Raw genomic sequence first — 24,726 nt, forward strand, 5'->3', positions numbered from 1 at the left:
GAAACTAGACCTCCCAAGGAACTAATCTAGATGTGTGGTGAGCACTTTGAACCCCCAAGTGCTTCACAGAAGTTTATAACGCAGAGCCATGAAAATAAAAAATAATTTTTCTTTTCTCAAAAATGATTTTTTAGCCCACAATTTTTTATTTTCCCAAGGGTAATAGGAGAAATTGGACCCCAAAAGTTGTTTTCCAGTTTCTCCTGAGTACGATGATACCCCATATGTGGGGGTAAACCACTGTTTTGGCACACGTCGGGGTTCGGAAGGGAAGTAGTGACGTTTTGAAATGCAGACTTTGATGGAATGCTCTGCGGGCGTCAGGTTGCGTTTGCAGAGCCCCTGATGTGCCTAAACAGTAGGAACTCCCCACAATTGACTCCATTTTGGAAACTAGACCCCCAAGGGAACTTATCTAGATGTGTAGTGAGCACTTTGAACCCCCAAGTGCTTCACAGAAGTTTATAACGCAGAGCCGTGAAAATAATAAATGTGTTTCCTTTCCTCAAAAATATTTTTTTAGCCCAGAATTTTTTATTTTTGCAAGAGTAACAGGAGAAATTGGACCCCAAAAGTTGTTGTCCAGTTTCTCCTGAGTACGCTGATACCCCATATGTGGGGGTAAACCACTGTTTGGGTACATGCCGGGGCTCGGAAGGGAAGTAGTGACGTTTTGGAATGCAGACTTTGATGGAATGGTCTGCGGGCATCATGTTACGTTTGCAGAGCCCCTGATATGCCTAAACAGTAGAAACCCCCCACAAGTGACCCCATTTTGGAAACTAGACCCCCCAAGGAACTTATCTAGATGTGTGGTGAGCACGTTCAACCCCCAAGTGCTTCACAGAAGTTTACAACGCAGAGCCGTGAAAATAAAAAATCATTTTTCTTTCCTCAAAAAAGATGTTTTAGCAAGCAATTTTTTATTTTCACAAGGGTAACAGGAGAATTTGGACCCCAATATTTGTTGCCCAGTTTGTTGTGAGTACGCTGATACCCCATATGTGGGGGTAAACCACTGTTTGGGCACACGTCAGGGCTCGGAAGGGAAGTAGTGACATTTGAAATGCAGACTTTGATGGAATGGTCTGCGGGCGTCACATTGCATTTGCAGAGCCCCTGATGTGCCTAAACAGTAGAAACACCCCACAAGTGACCCCATTTTGGAAACTAGACCCCCGAAGGAACTTATCTAGATGTGTGGTGAGCACTTTCAACCCCCAAGTGCTTCACAGAAGTTTATAACGCAGAGCCGTGAAAATAAAAAATAATTGTTCTTTCCTCAAAAATTATGTTTTAGCAAGTAATTTTTTATTTTTGCAAGGGTAACAGGAGAAATTGGACCCCAACAGTTGTTGCCCAGTTTGTCCTGAGTACGCTGGTACCCCAAATGTGGGGGTAAACCACTGTTTGGGCGCACGTCGGGGCTTGGAAGGGCGGGAGCACCATTTGACTTTTTGAACGCAAGATTGGCTGGAATCAATGGTGGCGCCATGTTGCGTTTGGAGACCCCTGATGTGCCTAAAACAGTGGAAACCCCTCAATTCTAACTTCAACACTTACCCCAACACACCCCTAATCCTAATCCCAACTGTAGCCATAACCCTAATCACAACCCTAACCCCAACACACCCCTAACCACAACCCTAACCGCAACACACCCGTAACCCTAATTCCAACCCTAATCCTAACCCTAATCCCAACCGTAACCCTAATCCCAACCCTAACCACAACTGTAACCCCAACACACCCCTAACCCTATCCGTAACCCTAACCACAAGCCTAATCTTAACCCTATTTCCAACCCTAGCCCTAATTCCAACCCTAACCCTAAGGGTATGTGCCCACGTTGCGGATTCGTGTGAGATTTTTCCGCACGATTTTTGAAAAATCTGCAGGTAAAAGGCACTGCGTTTTGCCTGCGGATTTACAGCAGATTTCCAGTGTTTTTTTGTGCGGATTTCACCTGCGGATTCCTATTGAGGAACAGGTGTAAACCGCTGCGGAATCCGCACAAAGAATTGACATGCTGCGGAAAATACAATGCAGCGTTTCTGCACGGAATTTTCCGCACCATGGGCACAGCAGATTTGGTTTTCCTTAGGTGTACATGGTACTGTAAACCTGATGGAAAACTGCTTCGAATTCGCCGCGGCCAATCCGCTGCCAATCCGCTGCGGATCCGCGGCCAATCCGCTGCCAATCCGCTGCAGATCCGCGGCCAATCCGCTGCGGATCCGCTGCCGATCCGCTGCGGATCCGCGGCCGATCCGCTGCAGATCCGCGGCCAATCCGCTGCGGATCCGCTGCAGATCCGCGGCCAATCCGCTGCAGATCCGCGGCCAATCCGCTGCGGATCCGCTGCGGATCCGCGGCCGATCCGCTGCGGATCCGCGGCCAATCCGCTGCCAATCCGCTGCAGATCCGCGGCCAATCCGCTGCAGATCCGCGGCCAATCCGCTGCGGATCCACTGCGGATCCGCGGCCGATCCGCTGCGGATCCGCGGCCGATCCGCTGCGGATCCGCGGCCGATCCGCTGCGGATCCGCGGCCGATCCGCTGCGGATCCGCGGCCGATCCGCTGCGGATCCGCGGCCGATCCGCTGCGGATCCGCGGCCGATCCGCGGCCGATCCGCTGCGGATCCGCGGCCGATCCGCTCTGTGTGCACATGCCATAACCCTAACCCTAACCCTACCCGTAACCCTAACCCTACCCCTAACCCTACCCCTAGTTCTAACCCTAACCCTAGTGGTAAAAGAAAAAAAAATATTTTCTTTATTTTATTATTGTCCCTACCTATGGGGGTGATAAAGGGGGGGGTTTATTTATTATTTTTTTATTTTGATCGCTGTGGTAGAACCTACCACAGCGATCAAAATGTACCTGTAACGAATCTGCCAGCCTGCAGATTCGGCGGGCGTACTGAGCATGCGCCCGCCATTTTCCAAGATGGCGGCGCCCAGCGAGGAGACGGCCGGACACCGGGAGGATCGGTAAGTATGAGGGGGTGGTGGGGGGGTGGATCGGAGCACAGGGGGGGGGGGATCGGAGGACGGGGGGAGCGGACAGGAGCACGGGGGAGCGGACAGGAGCACGGGGGAGCGAACAGGGGGACGGAGGGGGGTACCTGACAGAACGGACGACTGGGGAGGAGATCGGGGGCGGTGGGGGGGGCCAGTACATGATTTCCAGCCATGGCAGATGCTATTGCAGCATCGGCCATGGCTGGATTGCAATATTTCACCATTTTCATAGGTGAAATATTGCAAATTGCTCTGATTAGCTGTTGCACTTTCAACAGCCAATCAGAGCGATCGTAGCCACGTGGGGGCAAAGCCACCCCCCCTAGGCTGAAGTACAACTCCCCCTCTCCCTGCAGATCGGGTAAAATAGGAATTAACCCTTTCACCCTCTGCAGGGATGCGATCATTCCATGACGCCGCATAGGCGTCATGGGTCGGGAAGGGGTTAAAGAATGTATGCTCATGTGCTAATCGAGTGACTTCGACACGCTCGAAAAATGTTTTGTGTCCCCGCGGCTGCATCTCTTTCGGCTGTTGGACAGCCACAACACATGTAGGGATTGCCTGTTAGATAATCCCTCCTTGTGCTACGGTTGTTTGACAGCAGTGAGACTTGCAACTGCGAGGACTCGAACATAGTATTCGAGCGCGCCGAAGTGACTCGGTAAGCACACGAGCATGCTGAGATGACACCTTATCCGAGCACGTTATCTCATCCTAATCAAGCACATGTTAATTGGACAGTAATATGGTCAGTGGTGGGGTACTGATAGGAAGGGAAAAGGGGTTTATGTTTATGTTTCTACTAATAAAGGTCTGTGAATCCCTTTTTGGCATAAAGAAAAATGATTGACTTGGATGAAACCCCTACTAATGATCATTGATACTACATTACCAAATGTAGTGTGCTATGGTATTATAACCATGAAAACATTTGAGTATAAAGTCCACCCCAATTAATTTCCTTTCTCCTATTCATTTTGTAATGAATACTGTGTGAAATGCATAAAATGACTAATGCGCCGTAGAGCTCATCCGTTTCCCATATTCTCGGTCCCCCAAGCCTGGAAAGCAGGAACACTTACCTTGCCCCCTTGCTACAAGTTCCTGAACAAGTTCCTAGTAAGTTAGATTTTTATTTACTTGACCTATAACATTAAAAATGAGTCTATTGCCAGAAATCTGGTCCTGCTGTTGCTAACATTTTGACTTTTTGCTCTCTAGGGTGAACTCTCCGTGTAATAAGTACGTTGTGCGATTCCTGATAAATGCATTTGGTAGAGGAAACATTGAGTCAGTTTGTTAATTGGGTAATGTAGTAGTAATTCTCATGTGTGCCTGTTACTAGGTTTGGCTGCCTGCTGTGAAAGCGAAGGGGCTGGAGATCTCGGGCACGTTTTCCCACAGGCAGGGGCACATTTATATGGACATGAATTTCACCAACAAGGCCCTGCAACATATGACTGACTTTGCCATCCAGTTTAACAAGAATAGGTAAGATGAGATTTCTGAATATTCCTACACAGTGAAACTTGTCAATATTTGTGTAGTGTCTTTTTTTTTTTCTTTTTTTCTCTACATGAAAAGGTCCAGGTTAAAAAAAAAAAATAAAAAAAAAATAGTTAAATGTTCTTAAGTTACTAATATACTCCACTTTTGAAAGGTGCTTCAACCTTCAGCTGCAAGCTCCAGTCCCAGCTGATCCTCTTCCAGTTTTCATCTGACGCTGTAAAGGGGGCTGGCTGAATGCTAATCTCCATAGCTAAGCCATCTCCCTTATCTGTCTGTACATCTGCTATAACACGGAAGGGTGGTGGTAGTCAGTAATGAGTAGTCAGTCAGCCCCCTCTCCCACATGAAAACATTGGAAACTGTGCCTTTTGTTGAGCACAGAATAAAGCTGTTTGGAGAGCTTACCATACTCATTTTATGGCTTTGTCCCATACACCACCTGTTAACAGAATAAATGTATTATTGCAGGAGCTCTGACCACTGAGTTCCCCATCTATTGTTGGAGTGACCACTGTAGCAGTGGTCACATACAGCCATGGCCAAAAGTGTTAGCACCCTTGAAATTGTTCCAGAAAATGAAGTATTTCTCTCAGACAATTATTACTATTACACGTTTTGTTATGCACACGTTTATTCCCTTTGTGTGTATAGGAACTACACAAAAAACAGACAACGCAAATTGGACTTGATTTCATTATTTACAAAACCCCAAACATGGGCCAGACAACATTTGTTGGCATCCTCAACTCAATATTTGGTTGCACACCCTTTGGAATAAATAAGTACAATCAATCGTTTCCTATAACCATCAACAAGCTACTTACACCTCTCAACTGGAATTTTGGGCACGTTTCTTTTACAAGCTTCTCCAGATCTCATATTTGAAGGGTGCCTCCTCCCAACAGCAATTTTAACCTCTTTGTGACATGTCGTTTAAATAGGCTGTGAAGGAACAGATGATTGGCCTCGGGGAGACCAAAACATCCAACACCGCGGAGACACCATCACGTGTTTCTCAACGCAGTGATCCAGAACACTGCCCCCATCCCTTATGGGAAATATGCAAATGCATGTAGGATAGCTGCGGAGACACCATCACGTGTTTCTCAACGCAAGCAGTGAATAGCCAGACCTTTCCCCGGGAAGGAACAACCACGGGAAGGGCAGCATCCAATAAAGGAAAACATCCAATACAGGAAAACCACCTATGCCAAGCATGGTATCCATCCACAGACAGCTGTTTCGGGGTGCTGCCCTTCCCGTGGTTGTTCCTTCCCGGGGAAAGGTCTGGCTATTCACTGCTTGCGTTGAGAAACACGTGATGGTGTCTCCGCAGCTATCCTATATGTCGTTTAAATAGGCACATGTCGTGTCTTTCCCTTTGATGTGGCTTCGGCGCTGAGCCCAGATTTTTTTCCGGCACATGACAGTTGATTTGATCAGCTTACATGTGCCCCGAACAGCCGTGGGTGGAATCTGAATCCACCCGCAGCCATTAACATGTTAAATGCTGCTGTCAGTCTCTGACAGTGAAATTTAACATGCAGGGGCCGGAAAGCACGTCACAAACCACTCCCATTGGTGCCAATGCCACATGATCACGTGGCGCCAATGCGTTTGCATGACATCCCGGTGTCTGCACGAGACCCCCTTCTGTTGTCATATCCAATCTTCTATGAGCGCCGACCACTGGGCCATAGATGAGCATTTCTGCTGCAGCCTTGCTCTGTGTAGCACACATCAGAAGATCGCAGCTTTAAGTCTTCTATGGAGACTATTGAAGCATGTAAAAAGTAGGGGGGAAAAAAGTTTTAAAATTTCAAATCACCCCACTTTTGCCCCATTCAAAATAAAACAATCAAAAAATTGCGAAAATACACATATCTGGTATCGCCAGGTTCAGAATCGCCCGATCAATCAAAATATAAAAAGAATAAATCAGATCAGTGAACGGCGTAACAAGACAATTCAAAACGGGAGAATTACGTTTTTGGTCATCACAACATTGCAATAAAAGGCAATAATAGGCAATCAAAGCATCACACCTACCCCAAAATGTTATCAATTAAAATGTCAGTTTGGAAAAAATAAGTCCTCACCCAGCCCCAGATCCCCAAAAATGGAGGCGCTACAGGTTTCGGAAAATGGCGCCCTTTTTTGTGGACTTTAAGATTTCCCCACAGGCGTTCAATGGGAGTTAGATACTGTATTTTCACTGACACCAATTAACTATCAATAATGCCTGTACAGAGTTATTTAAGCGGTGGTTACTTCATTTACATGGGGGACTCCTTATATGTCAAAATATTGGAAGTTTGCCGAAAAGTTCTTAAAAAAAAAAAAAAAAAAAGTTAAGCTTTTAAACTTTTTTGAATGTGTATATTCTTAAACTAGATAGTTATGCTACAAAAACTTAATAAATAACATTTACTCTGTCTACTTTGTCACTATAATTTTTCCAGTGTCAGGTTATTTTGATAGGATGTTAGAATGATTACAAATTTTGCAGCAATTATTCTTTTTTTTTTTTTTTCCAAAGAGCTTTACAAAACATATTCAGTTGTATAGTGACTTTAAGGCACCTGTATATTGGACAACCCCCAAAATTAATGATTTTAAAAACTGCACCCTTCCAAAAAAACCAAAACTGCTGTCAGTTAACCCTTCAGGTGCTTCATAGGAAATGACACAAACTCTACTAAATGGAATGAAAAAAAAAATTATATTTTTTCAACTAAAATATCGCTAACATTATACTTGTCCACAGTATCTGGCAGAAACTGAGGCCAATATTTGACCTCGATTTTCCATGGCAACCATGGAGACCACACGGTTGTGATCTCGGGATGCTGGTATAGGGAAAAAAAAGAAAAGGCCCGACAAGGTGTCTGTAATCTTTAAGCAAGTAATTTGTAAACTACCGGCCACACATATAAGCTGGTGATGTGATTTTTCTGTTTGATTTCAGACCCTTCTAATTTGCTTAGATATTGGTGTTAAACAGGAAATTTTGACACCTAGACGATTGTCCTCAGCTCTTCTGTCATATTGACCCGTTTCCTTCTGTCCTGGTTGGATTCTTATCAGTTACATATTATAGATCTACAAGCCCTATCAATATCATCTTCCTTGATCCTTCTGAAAACCCAACATCTGTAGGGGACGGAAGAGTATGCTCCAATAAATTTTTGCGGAGAAATTAATCCGATTAGCTTCATTCTAAGGATGGGTGCTGCCACAGTTGTTTGGATGCCGATCTTTTGCTGCCACTTTTTGAAGTCTAGTTTGATCATTTTAGGCGAATATTTCTCCACACGAGGCAAAGATTTTCTTGCGTGCAAAATCCAGTTCGCTGAATAAACTATAGAACTATGTTTCTGTTGCCATCCACTCACAACCAGATGCTAATAAATGATTTTTCTTTTTTTATTGCAGCTTTGGAGTCATTCCTAGTGCCCCATTGGCTATACATACACCCCTCATGCCAAACCAAAGCATTGACATTTCCCTTCCTTTAAACACACTGGGACCGGTCATGAAAATGGAGCCACTTAACAACCTCCAGGTAAATAACGGCAGAGTTGTGGTTTTTTTTTGCTATTGATACATATTTTGCCCTGGGATGTGATTTCAGTGTTACTTCTGGCTTTTGTGTTACTATAGAAATAAGGAGCCAGCTAACAGCAGACGTTGTGGGCATAGACAACAATAAGAAAATGTTGTACGTGTCCAAAGATGGGACTCGTATCCATTAAAGCATATTTACTGATTGAAACCGCATCTCCGCTGGGAGTGCTGGATCATGTATTCCCAGTGAGCCATCTGCTCGCCCTATTCATTCCTAGCAATGTATCTGGAAAAATCTATTAGTTTGTACCACCCAAGCCAGACATGTCATTACTGACTGCCATCTCCTACATCACTGTTCTGCTCCCTTTTCCCTTGTGGCAACTTTCCAGATTGGTGGCACAAATGCAGGTGGCAATGTGCCCTAGATTCACATCCCAATCTGTGACAATATTAATTTTCTTCTTGCGATCACATTTCTGGATTGCATCTTTAAAGTACTTAGCATTGTGTGTCATTTTCCTTATTACTGTCATGCTATGTGATTGCTTTGGCTGGGTTTTACTTTATTATACCAGCTGATCTTTTTAACCATGTGGATCTAACTTACTAAACCTTTACTTTTCTGGTTATTGAGTCTCTCTTGACAGAAGAGTTTGCAATGAAGCTGTATGGTTCTGTCTAGGAAAAACACTGTCAGCTTTTCGGTTAATATGGATAGAAATAGACTTGGGCACTGACATATTTTACACAATTCGGTGCCCTTGGTAGGACGTTGCTTTCCCCAGACTAGTCTGACCTTAGTACCTGTAATCACGCCTGTCGGCTTTGAATTACCTTTTCCCAACTTATTCAAGTACCGCTGCAAATCTTCCACGCTTGAGCTATGTCCTCTCGATGTGTCCCCCCTTGACCATGCGCAGTAAAGCCTGGAGTTTGCGCTAGGCTTCATCAGTGCACTTCACGTGTCCAGTGATCATTACTAAGGCTTTGTCAGAAAGGACATTGTGTGCATGCACAAGACTTGCAGTTGTGCTGGAATGACTTGAGCTCCAGGGAAGGACATTGGTCATGCCCAGGCGGCAGGATTATAGGGACCGAGGGAGGAAAAGTGACTCCTCACTGGACTAGTTCTAGCTCATTTTGCATATGGTTAAAGAAAAGTTGTTTGTTTTTGCACACATAGTTTGGCCTAGAACATCAAGGACATTAGTAGAATGCAGAAAGAGTGATCTTAAGGTGTTTTGATGGTGGCTTAGGGGACTTTTAAACTACACTACTCACAAAAAGTTAGTTATATTTGGCTTTCGGGTGAAATTTCAGAATGAGCTGAAAATGCATCTTTTCATGTAAACTTAATGTGACCTTCTCTAAACTTTTGAATGCACATGTACAACTGTTCAATGTTTCATTTCGTTTTGCACAACTTGCTGTTCTCGAACAAGGAGCTTAATGGCAAAATTCAAAACAGGTGTTTGCTCCATGAATCGGCCAATCGTGCTGTTCACATTTTTAGATCAAGAGACCAAGACGACACCTTTAATCAACAGTACCTTGCCATTGCGAGGCTTCAAGCAGGTTGCTCTCAGATGGAAGTGGCCACTGAGCTTAGAGTATCAGCAGGTTGCAACACATACAGAGCCAGTCTGGAAGAGTCACAGAAAGGTAGAGAAGTGGATTTCCTTTGGCCACATGCAACTGTGATGCCGTCTTCATTATGGACACTTTTGTAACCAGAAGAAGAATACCACATAACTCCAGGCACATTTAAGGGAGTTGAGAGGCACCAAATGTCATGTCGGACCGTTCAAAACCGTTTACATTCACGTGCTCTGAGTGCTAGGGTACCTGCAAGGGTATCTGACCACACCACCATGCACAGGCATAATCGTATTGCACAGACTAAAAAGTATCTATCTATGCTGGATGAGGGACAAGTTGGCCTCAGTGGCGTTCACTGATGAAAGTCAATTCACGCTGAGCAGAAATTATGGCCCCCAACGATGTTGGAGAAGTCAAGGAGAGCACTATGCATCATCCACTGTTGTCACCAGCCTGTCGTGGTGGTTGTGTTAGTCTGGGCATGTGTGTCTAGTCAATACAGAACTGCCCTACACTTTGTGAATGGTACAATGACAAGCCCCTGCTACTTAAATAACCTCATTAATCCAGTCATTGTGCCTCTGCATGAACAACAGAGGCCTAATTTTATCTTCATGGTTGACCGTGCTCCATCTCATTGAGGTTGCCTCATTATGGAATGGCTGCTGGTAAATGGGATACCTCAAATGGCGTGGCCTGCACTTTTCTCCAGACCTGAATCACATAGGGATCCCATGGGATCAGCTGATTCTTTGTGTAGAGGCTCGTAACTCTGTACACCAGAACCTCAATGACCTGAGGGCTGCCCTTCAAGAAGTGTCGAATGCGATGTCTCAGCAGACAATAACTCAACTTGTGAACAGCATGACTCGTCGTCGTAAAGTTGTAATTGATGCTGAAGGCCACACAAGTTATTAAGACATTGACATTTTTTTGTTGGGGTATACCCATCACTGTTATGGCTTTTGTTTCAATGAATAGTTTGAGATGAGGAAATCGCCATTGCATGCTTCTACTTAAATGCCTTACTTTCATGGTAAAATATCAGTATAGTGTGACGTTTTTTCGTTTTCCATAAAGTTCGCCGAAAAACAAATATCACTAACTTTTTGTGATTAGTGTAATCACAATTGGTTTATAAATTCACTTACTTTACTGAAACGGATGAGATAGGAATTGACTACTGGAGGTGGGACTACTGAAACAATTGAGAAGGGTTGACTTACATTTTTGTTTTTGTTTTTAACTTCCTTAAAAATGAATATGAGGTGCAGAATTGTGTTATCCTGCGTTTGCTTACAAAACAAGTCATTTTATCAAAGTAAAGTTGCTGAGTTCCCACCATTTTATATTTGAGATGAGTGAATCAATTTGAAGGACCAGGTTAGAATTCCGAAGCTGCTGGGTTGGAGCTTTGTGACAAGCCTCCTATGTGCCAGCATCCATGACTCTTCTATAGATTAGCCGGTCTGTAGCGATATAATCATTACGGCGTGATGCATACATGACCTTGCACCAGTCCCGCGATTTAAAAGAGGAGCCACTGATGCCGGTATGTGTAACAGGAAAGTTCGCCCGGCTCTCGTCCACTGGCCACAGACTGCTGACCTGGCCGCTGGACTAGAGACGTATGTTATTCGCTCATGTCTAATTAATATGATCACATCACTGAAGTCAACTGAATAAACATAGTAACTAATCAAAAGATATTCTTCCAACATCATATCTCTTAGGAATAGCACCCAGTCAATTGGTTGTATTCTTTTAGAGTTTGCTTCGGCAGCCTGGCAATGACATGGGGACATTCAGAGCACCGAGACATGTTCATTAATGTGACAGCAGTGCAGATAGTGAGACAACAGTACGTCCCCCCTCCACCCACAGAGCGGTTAGCTGTAGGACATGTCCTTCCACCAGCACGCCATTGGTTTTACATACCCGAATATCAATAATTGTATGAGTTTTCAATTCCTTGTGGCATAATGTAACCCTTTGTGAAAGTTTGGCAGCCCTGTGTCTCAGAAAAGTAATGCAGTAATACAGGTCTGCAGGAGGGTTTCCAAGCTTATTTTAATATATTGTAGTATTTTTTACCAAATAACTAAAATATATTATGTCTTCCCTTCTCATAAATAATTCTGGACTAATGGCTCTAAAGCTAGGCTTACGTATGTATCTGAGGTTCCGTTAGAAGACTCAGTCACAGATTTGTCATGTATCTTTTTTTTTTTTTTGTAAGATGTTGACTACTATAAGATACACCCATAGCAACCCATTATTTTCAAGAGATTCATTGGGCACTCATGTGATGGATCCAGCGCTTGCCACCCTTTTCATTTTTCGTTCCGATCATGGAACATAAAAAAACCAAAACAAATGTGAGCGCAGCTGCAAATCTAGCCTAATCCACTCCCATCGGTAATAACCTGAAAGGGCCTACAATTATTTATAGCGCAGCGTATAAGTACAGATGTCACTTCTGTTCACGCGCTTGAAAGAATGATTCAGAAACCGCCAAGTAGAGCTGAAGGGTTAATGGATGTTATGACCCCTTCAGATCAGCTGTGGGATCTCGGATGCCAGGGTCACAAGGCTAGTTGTAAATCTAGCAAGTTAATTCTTGGTTCTCACTCTTGTGTGTGACAGGTGGCTGTGAAAAACAACATTGATGTTTTCTACTTCAGCTGTCTCATCCCGCTACACGTCCTCTTTGTGGAAGATGGCAAAATGGGTAAGAGAACATTTTTGCACGCAAGACCACCCTACTGGCGTCTGGGTCACATGTCATTAAAATGAATACAATTATTCTTCTGGTTCATAGGATTTAACATTTTATATCTTGTACCCGTCTTCATGCCGGATGAATCTACTGTGCACATGAGCATTGACAACGCTGATAATATAATCTGCTGACTACTCATCCGGCACTAGCACTACACACAAATCTAATACCCTTACCCTTGAGTATCATGGAAGCTTCTAGTTATGTAACATTCAGGTTTCTGTTGCTCATTACCTTTGATTATGCTCCTGGCGATCATCGTAAGCCACCGTTATGCTTTCACCCTTTAGAGAGGCAAGTCTTCCTGGCCACATGGAAGGATATTCCTAATGAGAATGAACTGCAGTTCCAAATCAAAGAATGCCACCTGAATGCAGGTTAGTTGGGATCATCTGTTTTGTATTTTACGTGCAGATATACTATTCTGGAATTCGGAGGTCTACTGGGGTCTGGCGCCTATTGTAGCAGATCTCTGAGGGTCCTAATAAACAATCCCTTTATGGACGAACACGTACAACTTTCATAGGTTATGCTGGCCACTTTTATCAGTTTCAAACACTATTTAATAGCATAATACTTCAATGTACTGGTGCTGCAAAAGAAAAAAGGGAAATTACTGATCAGTGCGTCAGCCTATTCAGTATTAGATGTGTGTACACACTTCTGTAGTAATAAAAGTAATATGCGCTAAAAAGTCCTAGATTACTTTATTGAGCATAGCTGCATTGTTGCCAGGAAATAGGTGGTAGTTCTTATTATTCATAGTGGTGTCATGGTTCATGTTTCCATTTCCCTTGATGGGCATAATTTTCTGATGTATTGCATAAGTATACCCAATAAAATGAACCCTGAAACTATTAGTCAATTTGCGCTGTGAGGATCTGTTACTAGATCAAATACCGCCATCAGTCAGTGGCGGGGGTGCAGTTACAGCCGTTACTCACGATGTACTGAGCGGTGACTGAAGCTGTGCCGGCTGTTCTTCCATGACTGAAAGCCAGAGGCTGTCAGGAGGAATAAAGTCCTCTTCCTCCCAGTGGATGAGCTTACAGGGTGATGGCTGAGCACCTTACAGAATGCCATCAACCTACAGATTAACACCATTTCTGCAAGTTAGTCATGTTTTCAGACGTGACAGGTTTAACGTGGTTATCACAGATTGTGTCATTAGTGGAGTAATCCACACATTGAAAGTTATCATCTATCCATAGTATAGGTGATAACATTCTGATCTATAGGGTCTAACCACTGAGCTCCCCCACCAATCCCAAGAACGGGGCTCTGAAATGCCACATTGTAATGGAGTGGGACCCATGCATATGCACCACCACTCCATTCACTCTGTATGGAATTGAAAGCTGGGTAGTCCGGACCCCCACTGTAAGTCATCACCTTCCTAAGGTGGGTGACCACTTTTTGATCAGTTTTCCTTTAAATTCTGTTTAACTGTTGTGAATAATCCTTAAAAGTATGGTGGGATTTAAATTATATGGAGATCACCTCAGACATTGTGGGTAACAGAGAAAATCCATCTCCTCACAGTTCACATATTTCTAGATCCTGAATTCAGACTCTAGCTTGGAATGTATTCACATCAGAAACAATAAGTTGTCCAATACAAGAAAGAAAAGCCAATCCAATCGTTATTCAAGCCTGATTCCAATAAAAATGTAGTCCAGGGCTACGTTATAGAAAATCAATCGAGCCGTATGCGTATTCCGAGCGCTACATGTGCTTTTAGTTGTAACATGACAAGCTATGACTAAGAGCACGTGTAAATGCGTAAGCTGCTGTATTGATTTCCTACAACTTATCCCTGGACTACATTTTTACTGGAGTCCGATTTGAAGAAAGATAGAATTGTTGTTTTTTTTTCTTGCTCTTAAGTTATTTTTTCAGAAACCTTGCCATGATTGTTCTAGTTAATAATTGTTTTTCCCACGATGTAACATTTCTAGTCTTTATGCCGTTCCTCTGTTGTTCTTTGCAGAAATGTATAAATAAATTGACAACTATAACTGTTCAACTGGTCATATAGGTGTGTCCCTGCACAGTCTGACACTGTCAGAAAAGAGTGGACAGCGTCTGTGTGCAGGTACACACCCACAACTGGTAGCACCCATTTCATAAAATACAAGGCACAATGAAGAGTTCCAAGAAATATAGTACACAATTGTTCTTTCTTGGGGAGTACAAATATTTACTTACAGACATATCAGGTAAGCTAACAGGTCACTTTTAAACGAAATTACATGAAAGTATATCTTCACATGCTTTTTTTTTTTTTTAATATAGGGTCAATTATGCACGACTTCTGGCTTTTGTATGGGGAGCGCTCTAAAGAATAGTAGGCCTATTGGGATAGTTTCCATATTCCCTGGACTGTTGAAATTTCTTTTAGTAGTACCAAGTTTTGTAGCAAGTATACGGTCTGTTATAAAGAGAAGCACCTGGATCCGCCACGTGTATTAGATCATTAACCTCCGTAATCCAGAGAGACAAGCCTGGCAGTTTTGCCTTTTTCATAATAAAGGGAATCAACCATAAGCATCCAATCCTAGGAATCTTAAACAAGCACTTCCATCAAAATTATCTTATTAATATATTGCAGTCTTCATATGATATGGCATTGCGTACTTACAATTGCTCTTTTTGCCCTTCTGCCCACTTAATTCTTCAAAGCTCTATGTAGAAACAGGAGATCAATTTTCCCAGTATGAGTCATCCGTGACTGCTAAAGTCCGTGAGGGGAGGAGCAAAGCAGCTGGGTCAGCAGGTGAGAAGGGGGATAATTTCTGCAGGGACAAGACACTTCCAGTTTCTACATAGAGTAGGAAAAAGAGAAGAATTAGCTGGGTAGAAAGGCAAAATGAGCAATTGTAAGTACACAGTGTTCTAAAATATGATGATTGCAATATATTAAAAGGATAAATACTTTGATGTGAGTGCTTCTTTAAGAAAAAACATTTGTAGGTATGGTCAAGAGTAGATGGAACAGTTCTGGACCCATTTCTGCTTCATGACCAGTAACAAACCTAATTATTCTCTTTACAAGACTCCAGAAGGGTTTTAGAGCGGAGACATAAAATATGTAAGAAAAAAGCCCTCATAGCTCCTATACTTCCAACACTGTGGGCTGATCAAATGGAACATTTTGTTCAATTATGCTTACATCTTATCTTATCTGATGAATATTTTGTAATTTGCTTCCAGTAGTCATGAACTTATAGAAGACTTATGGGCTATAAATGAAACCTTTTCCCTTAAAACGACAGAGAGATGTCCAAATCATCTTCCATTGGGACATAAATCTAGGAGGTGGTTGATCTGGGGGACGAACAAGAAGAGAAAAAATGATTTAGATATCGTGTGACAAATTGTATCCTCGCCTGTCCAAAAGATCTCCAACTCCCTTACTTGCTGTTTCATGATGGTAAAGTGGACTAAGAAGCCCCACACATGCCAATTTAAAGGGAAGCTGTTAGGTCTTGCATGCAGCCCAATCTATGGGCAGCATGACATAGAGAAGAAACTGCTAAGAATAATATATAGGTTTGTTGGAAAACAGTCAGTATAACTTATATTTTTTTCATTTCAAACCCCTGCTATTTGTAGACCTATCAGTCCAGTGGGCGGTCCTACTCAGTGATTGGCAGCTATCTCCGCGCACAGTCCTACAGTGCCCGCCCATTGGACTTGTATGTATGCAAACACCAGGGTTTTCAATGACTAAAGCACAAGTTATATTGAATATTTTCCCCAAAAAATATATAACAATCTGATCAGATTCTCCTGCTCTAGAACATTCTGCCTGCAGAGCAGATAACATTTTCAGCCTGACATGTTCCTTTTATAGACTCCAATGCATTGTCTTTGCTCCAGCAACTTGTGTAAACATATGTTCTCTTTGGGTCAGTTTATATGAGAAAAAAAGACCCGATTTTCATCAGTGTGTGATCAATGTGTCAGTTTTTACCTTCCGTTTCATCAGTCTCTTGGAACGAGACTTTAATAGACTTACACTAAGAGACCTAATAAATGTTGGCAGTGGCTTCTGGCTCGTCAGAGAAGAAGTCAAAAGATGGCGAAGAGGGACCGGAGTGGCACTGGAAAGAGTAGAAGACTGAGACCGATAATCATTTTACTACAAACAGAACATTACTGATATCTATCCGGTGGTGAAATAATAATAATAACCCAGCAGCGGAGTGGTACTTTCTTGATTTGATTGTTCATATTATGTATTCCTATAATATTGGTTGATTTTAACTCCTATCAGTATTCACCGCTGGGTTTTCGGGTCTCTTTGTGTCTTTTTTACTGCTCCTATTGCAGGCTAAATTAGCTTTTTTCTTAGTTGTTGGATTAAAATCCTGTTGTTGTTTTTACAAGTCTTTTGATGTTTCCCACCATCTTATGTGTCCTTCTGCATCTTCGCATCGTCTCCCCTGCAACATGATGAAGAATAGAGCGAAAGCCTGGTAGCTGATTCCAGTTGAGCGGCTCCGCTCGGAGAGCGAGTGCACGATGCCAGCTAAAAATAGCACAGGTCATGTGACAATCTGCTGGCATTATATCCGCGAAGAGTTATTAACCCATGGACTCCTAGGGAAATCACTGCAGTATTGCGAGGGGCCGCAGGATTCTTCAGCGCAGAACAAAGGCTGGCACAGCAGTGCAGGGCTTGCGGTGCCGGGGGGCTGCACACAATGGCTTGCTCTTTACAGGATCAATTTCTGTGGCTGCAAAGCTATGAATGAAATGTCTCTACAGCAGGGGCATGCCATGTCCTGGTAACTACGCCGCTCTTTGGGCATTGCACACTTGATGCTTGTTAATTAAATCCTACCTGGACCAGGCCATTGAGGTCAGATTGCTGTCAGCTATCATTAGATCTTTGCCCATAAGAATATAATGAACGCTGCCTAGAAAAATAGGGTGAAAGGCTCCTTACGCATAAGCCATGTGTTCAAAAATATCAGCTCCGCTCTTTTATTGTACAGATGGCTAATACGGGCAATTAGACCCTTGTTTGTGTTCTTACAAAGCTTCCTTATGAACACTTCTTGCTGTGTACCTGCTTTGCGGATGGTGTTAAATATTCATTTATACATGGGTTTCATTGCCTTCCTGAACCAAGCTGACGTGCACATGGCATCACAAGCGTTTGATTATTTAGTCGGCTGCATCTTCTGTCACGGAAAAGCTGCGTCCTATCCACATCTGTATAGCTGTGTTATAAGTGGGTCATCATTCCGAAAACATTGCTGGGTGCAAGATTACAAGCCTGAAAGTCAAGAGCCAAAAATGACAATGTATGCTAAGTGACATTTAGTACAAGAACGTCAGATTGTTAGTACACAGTTTTAACAAAATATGCACATAAAGATAGAGATATTGCAATTAGATCTACAGTATAATAATGAAAATGAGAAGTAACCTGTGATCTGATTTATGCTGCCCAAACCGCGAGCAACGGGAATCTGAGACGGGCAGATCTGATCAGCCATTTAATTTTTATTTGAAATCCCTTTAACACTAGAAAAAAGGTATAAATAGAATAATTTCATGTTTTCCACAACACTTTTCCCATTTCGTTAAAGGGCTGTTTAAAGACCTACATAGGTCAGGGGTGAAGCAGTAGATAAACTACTGGCTTATAGACAGAATAGTGCACCCCTTCCCCTTTGGAGACCTTTCTCAATGAGCTACCATTTCACTCTTGGTCAAACCTTGTATCACATAAAGGCCACTATCTTGAATGGATACCATGTAATACTACAGTCACTGCACTTTAATGTATAGCTGTGCTCAACTTACCCGAACAGCAAAAGATGATTAGCAGGCATTTTCAAAGCTGGACCGACAGCTATCATGGTGAGAAATCCCCTTTAAAAGGAACCTGTCTCCAAGTTTTTGCTGCCACATCCAAGAACTGTATAATGTTGGGGTAGAGATCCTGATTACAGTGATGTATCACTTACGGGCTGCTTACTGCAGTTTTGATGAAATCACTGATGTATCTGCTGCATATCTAGCGCTGCTATGAATGCTGAGCCCTGTATAACTCCCCCCACATCACTGATTGGCAGCTTTCTGTGTTTACTATGCATAGTCAGAAAGCCAATCATTGGTTGGGGGCGTGTTTATACAGAGCTCATGAATATTGAGGACTGGTCCTCTACTGATAATCTCCTGCTGATAAATCAGTGATTTTTTTTTTGGTGAGAGATTCCCTACAAGGGAGATACAGTGGCATGAGACAAAACTGGAACAAATTATGTCTTGTTACTCAATCCAGCTTCATAAAACCGTTCTGGAGTCACTTGTTACGTTGCGCTCTGCTACACTAGTGGCAGATGTTGCGTATAGAACGTTCTTCATCCCTTCGTCGCTCAGTGGTTGCATACATTTGTGTTCTGAAGCGCTGTTCATTATTGTAATACAATCTTTTTATACTTTCACGGTTTTGGTAACTTATGCAACCTATTGCATTTTCTTATTGTGCTCTAAAGATGAATCATTTTGACAATTTCTTCAGTTTGGAATGACATCGTTCACCGTACTCATTCATGTAGTACATGTGCACTAATCAGACCTTTACTGTTGTACAGCCAAGAGGCAAAGTGACTTTTCCTTCCTTTTTAGACACGGTTTCCAGCAAATTACAGAATAACAATGTTTACACGATTGCAAAGAGGAATGTGGAAGGGCAGGATATGCTGTACCAGTCCCTGAAACTTACCAATGGTATCTGGATACTGGCGGAGCTGCGGATCCAGCCTGGCAACCCTAATTACACAGTAAGTGCATACACTATAGTATTGATAATACTGTATACAAGGTTACCTCTGCTTAGTGCTCATTCTAAATCTGCTTTCTGTTGCCTCAACCTCCATTAGTAAGACTTTGAAATTATGGCCTGGTTCAAATATGCCGTTTTTTTTCCTTTATAACTGCAGTGTATGTAGCGGTGTTTGAAGGAGTAAAATTACAAATAATCCTCATGTAGGTCATAGTGATGAGCAAATGCACTTGGATAAGGCTAGGTTCACATTGCGTTAATGGGTGTCCGCTAGCGGACTCCGTTACATGGCGCAATTGACGCAATTGACCGCAATGTGCTAACGGGTCGCTAACGCATCGCTGACGCATGCCATTTTTGGCATGCGCTAGCGATGTCCCGTTATTTTCGAACGCTGCTTGCAGCGTCCGAGGTCCGTTCCTCGCTAGCGCAGATGCCCGATCTGCGCTAGCGGGATCGGCAAACGCGATCCCTTTTGGGACATTGCGTTAGCGCAATCCGCTAGCGTATGCACTAAACGGATTGCCCTAACACAATGTGAACCTAGCCTAAGGTCTAATCCGGCCATGCTCATGAGCTAACAGAGTTTCTAGAAAAATATGTTCAAGTCCCCTCGGCCTTATGTCTCACAGCTGTTCGACAGCCGCAACATGGGATTGCCTATTACACAGCCGTAACACATGCAGGGATTGCCTATTACACAGCCGTAACACATGCAGGGATTGCCTATTACACAGCCGTAACACATGCAGGGATTGCCTATTACACAGCCGTAACACATGCAGGGATTGCCTATTACACAGCCGTAACACATGCAGGGATTGCCTATTACACAGCCGTAACACATGCAGGGATTGCCTATTACACAGCCGTGACACATGCAGGGATTGCCTATTACACAGCCGTGACACATGCAGGGATTGCCTATTACACAGCCGTAACACATGCAGGGATTGCCTATTACACAGCCGTAACACATGCAGGGATTGCCTATTACACAGCCGTAACACATGCAGGGATTGCCTATTACACATCTGTAACACATGCAGGGATTGCCTATTACACAGCCGTAACACATGCAGGGATTGCCTATTACACAGCCGTAACACATGCAGGGATTGCCTATTACACAGCCGTAACACATGCAGGGATTGCCTATTACACAGCCGTAACACATGCAGGGATTGCCTATTACACAGCCGTAACACATGCAGGGATTGCCTATTACACAGCCGTAACACATGCAGGGATTGCCTATTACACAGCCGTAACACATGCAGGGATTGCCTACTACATAGCCGTAACACATGCAGGGATTGCCTATTACACAGCCGCAACACATGCTGGGATTGGCTGTTAGACAGCCGCAACACATGCCGGGATTGCATGCGTTGCAGCTGTCGAACAGCAGCGAGACCTGCGGCTGCAGGGACTCGAACATAGTTTTTAAGCACGCCTAGGACACTTGGTTATCATCGGAGGATGCTCAGATAACACCTTATCCAAGTTCGTTCGCTCATCAGTAGTAAGTAACCCTTTGTAATAATACTTCACAACAAATAGGTGATATGTCCGATTATCAATACTATTACTATTCAATGAAGAAACGCACATATCCAACTAGAGAAAGCTATCCAGCTCTCCAAATGAAAAACTTTTATTTTCATATATCAAATAAAATCCAAAAAGTGGTGTACAAGCACTCGAATGCGTTTCTGACAAACACTGTGTCTTCTCATGACTAAGGATCTTGTGAAAGTGCACCATGTTTGATGGATTTTATGGCTATCTGATGATTGAAGAAACAAGTTTTACATTTGATCACTGGATGCATCACTTGATGTCTGTGTACCCAGAGAAAGCAAGTCCATGTACAAGCAGCTGGTAGGATTGGCTTGTATTTGCCGCATACCGAAAAGCCAAGTGGGAATTTTCCATTGCATGTGTTTGTGGAAGATTTTGAGAGGTGGATTTTGATGCAAGGATGTGTGAAACTTGGTGTCATAGCGGACACATGCTCACATCTACATCGGGAGGTGACTTCACTTCTACACATAGCTGTCCTGTTAGAATATGACCGGTGTATGCCTGCTGATCGTGCATGTGGCCCAGGAACGGGGTGCAGATATAAAGTCACAGGCAACACTCACTTCCCAATGTGGAAGAGAGGTGCACCAGACAAACCCTTTAAGCACTTAATCCGAAACGGAGATAAGGGGTCAAACGTACTCGTGTGGTCAACTTTTTCGTTACTTGCTTTAAATGTGTCTTCTTTGGCAGTAATGCACCTTGTCTGTGCCATTAAATATGCAGTGATACTTTTATTACAAATCACATCTACATGCTATGTAGAATTTCCCAAAATGACTGATCTTGGTAACCAATGGTCCAAGAAATGTACACTTTCACAACTAGACAATATTTGGGATCAGACCGGAGCCATATTAAAGCTGTAGTATGGATTCCATTATGTATACTTGTAAGCCCTTTTTAACGGGAAATATAATTTTGAGACTTTTATTAATGTAATGGTTCATGAGATCCTTTTTAATAATTAACCATTACTGTCATTATAATCGGCATTCTCCTACAGTATTCGTATTAAAGAGCTGTCTAGTTAGAATACTGTCATGTCCAGTGGATTTCCTATTCCATGTTGTAGTCCTGTAGGCACCATCACTAGATTACAGGCACAGTTTACAGGAGCCTGTATTTTATGAATGACGAAGGTGGTAAAGCTGGTGAGCGCATAGCTTAGTCTCTCGAAGAACTCCAAAGGAAATAGTATGCTGCCGAAGAATTGCTCCTGCAGGGTAGCAGGGGTGACCTTGGCTTCCTAGAGCTGGGTTACTAGCACATCCTTACCTGTTCAGGGAGACAGTCCTTTAGGAACAGTTTATGGGGGAATTGCTAACAGCACAGCTTAGAGTTTTATATGCGTTCCAGTGAAGTTGTTATACACCAACCTTCTCATTCTGGCAGTTTTTTTTACATCCAAACCTAACTTCTAAATAATAAAATGTCATAAAGGACAATAACTAAGTATATTATACTTGTGGAGTTGTATTTCTTTTTACATTTTGGTGTTTTTTGATTGTGACGATCATACAAAGTCTTGAAATAATTCATTTTTACACTGATGACAAGCGCACAGACAATTCGCTAACTCTGTATTCTGCAGCTCGCTTATCAGCTTTACTGTGTCGACTGGGACTGGGTCATTAAACAGTGGAGAAACAGAGGATTTCCACTCTATTGTAACAATTATGTTGGGGACATGATTTTGTTAACTTACGAATATAGAAGTATGACCGGTCTCCTGCACTTCTTAGTAAAGCCTCTCAGGCCTTCTTCACACATCGATATAAAACACGTACATGACAGAACAGTATCGGTGTCATCAGTGTGTCCATTTTTACCATCAGTTTGTCAGTGTTTGATAAAGACATAAATAAATTGCAAAGCTTCTTCTAGACTTTGCAGTGTTATACACGGATGGCATCCGTGTTCTCTACGTGTTTTTTCATGGACCTATAGACTTATATTGTCTCTTGTCATCTGTGCTGCCAGGGGAAAAGAAGGACATATTTCCATGTATTTTGCATGGATACATGGTTAGTGTAAAAACAGACATGTGCATAGCACCATGGGTTATAATGGGTACGTATGGTATCCGTAAAAAAACAGATACCACACGTACTGGAAACACGAACGTGTGAATGGGGCCTAACTGGCTGCACTGCTTTTCTGGCCACAAATTGTCTGCTGGTCGAGGATCACGTGAATAAACCTGTCCATTAGCGCCTTCCAACCTCTTACCTCTTGTTGAGGGTTTTTTAATTGGAGGAAATTGATGGTCAGGTCTGGTCACACCTACTGACATTTTGAGAACAGGAGAGCTGTGTAGTCTGTGAAGCACCAACAGCTCGTTGGTGCAGCCGTCCCCACAAAGGATGAAAACCTGAAATATTTACCATATATTAGTAGGTACCAAAAAATAATTTCCCCAACACATGTTAAAATAACTATGAAGTGAAAGACCGGTTTCATCATCTTTTATAGTCTTGAATATCTAAGTAAGGGCTTGTTCAGAAGAGCGTATTAAATGGGCAAAGTGGTAGTTCAATGGTCTTCATGTAAAAAGTCATTGCATGTACTACATTGATTCGTATTCCAGATCAGACTTGCCCATAAGTCAATATGCAAAGAAACTATTGCATATGCAATACCATCCATATGCCATGCGTTTTTCAACTATCGATTACAATTAATATAGTAAACAGTATATTGTGTTTTCATTTTACATTGTTGATAAAAACAAAAATGTTATGAGGATGTATAAAACATGTGTATTTGTGAAATGTAAAGGAAATGATACATGGTTTTCTAATAATTTTCAAATTTATATTTTTAAAATAGTGACACACATTGGTATTAGCTCCCCGAGTCAATATTTTGTAGGATCAACTTTCGCTGCAATTACAGGTGCTTCTCACAAAATTAGAATATTATCAAAAAGTTAATTTATTTCAGTTCTTCAATACAAAAAGTGAAACTCCTATATTACCGTATTTTTCGGACTATAAGACGCACCGGACCATAAGACGCACCCCAAATTTGGGGTGAAAATTGCAGAAAAAAATATTTTTTTATAAGATGGGGGTCCGTCTTATTGTCCGAATTTACAGTATCTTACCTGAGGGCTGGCGGTGGCAGAGCAGGGTCACAGGAGGCATGGTGTCGGCAGAGGTGGGGTGATGCGGTACGGCGTGCACCTGAGCAGGGTCCCGTCCTGACGCCATGACCTGATGTGCTGGGATGAGGAGGCGCTGGGATGAGGAGGCGCTGGGATGAGGAGGCGCTGGGATGAGGAGGTCCTGGGATGAGGAGGCGCTGGAATGAGGAGGTATAGTGTAAGAGGGGTCCCTTTCCCCGGTGAGGTGATGCAGCAGCCCGGTAATGCAGCAGAGCCGGGTGAATCCTGTTATTAATAACATCAAACTTAGATGCTGCGCTACAAGGGGATGCTACTACTTCGTAGAGCAACACAAATAATGCAATAAACAAATCCTAAGGTGAGTTACCTTGTGGCCGTCACTGATGTGTCCCCGTAAGGCAGTGGGCTATTGTAATAACTGTGTTCTCCGTGCTGATCAGAGCAACGTTCCTCAGACAACACAGACAAGGGAGCGTCCTCCCAGTCTGTAGAAACCCCTGCGCGCACGCTGCTGATAGTGCCGGCACAGTTATCACAGTAGCCCACTGCCTTACGGGGACACATCAGTGACGGCCACAAGGTAACTCACCTTAGGATTTGTTTATTGCATTATTTGTGTTGCTCTACGAAGTAGTAGCATACCCTTGTAGCGCGGCATCTAAGTTTGATGTTATTAATCTTTATTCAGAAATAGCAGGTGTACACACACCACCTGC

At 43.0% G+C, this 24,726-nt stretch overlaps 1 protein-coding gene across 2 annotated transcripts in view; it reads left to right on the forward strand.

The window, feature by feature from the left end:
• AP2B1 (adaptor related protein complex 2 subunit beta 1) overlaps positions 1 to 24,726 on the forward strand; it is a 131,274-nt gene that overhangs the window by 101,812 nt on the left and 4,736 nt on the right. For both annotated transcript variants that reach the window (XM_077296260.1, XM_077296259.1), the window contains 5 exons: positions 4,374 to 4,519; positions 7,973 to 8,102; positions 12,353 to 12,437; positions 12,779 to 12,865; positions 19,137 to 19,291. In XM_077296260.1, coding sequence (XP_077152375.1) covers positions 4,374 to 4,519; positions 7,973 to 8,102; positions 12,353 to 12,437; positions 12,779 to 12,865; positions 19,137 to 19,291 — 603 coding nt within the window. The remainder of the gene's footprint in view (positions 1 to 4,373; positions 4,520 to 7,972; positions 8,103 to 12,352; positions 12,438 to 12,778; positions 12,866 to 19,136; positions 19,292 to 24,726) is intronic.

This window comes from Ranitomeya variabilis, chromosome 3, assembly GCF_051348905.1.
Source record: "Ranitomeya variabilis isolate aRanVar5 chromosome 3, aRanVar5.hap1, whole genome shotgun sequence".
Taxonomy (NCBI): Eukaryota; Metazoa; Chordata; class Amphibia; order Anura; family Dendrobatidae; genus Ranitomeya; species Ranitomeya variabilis.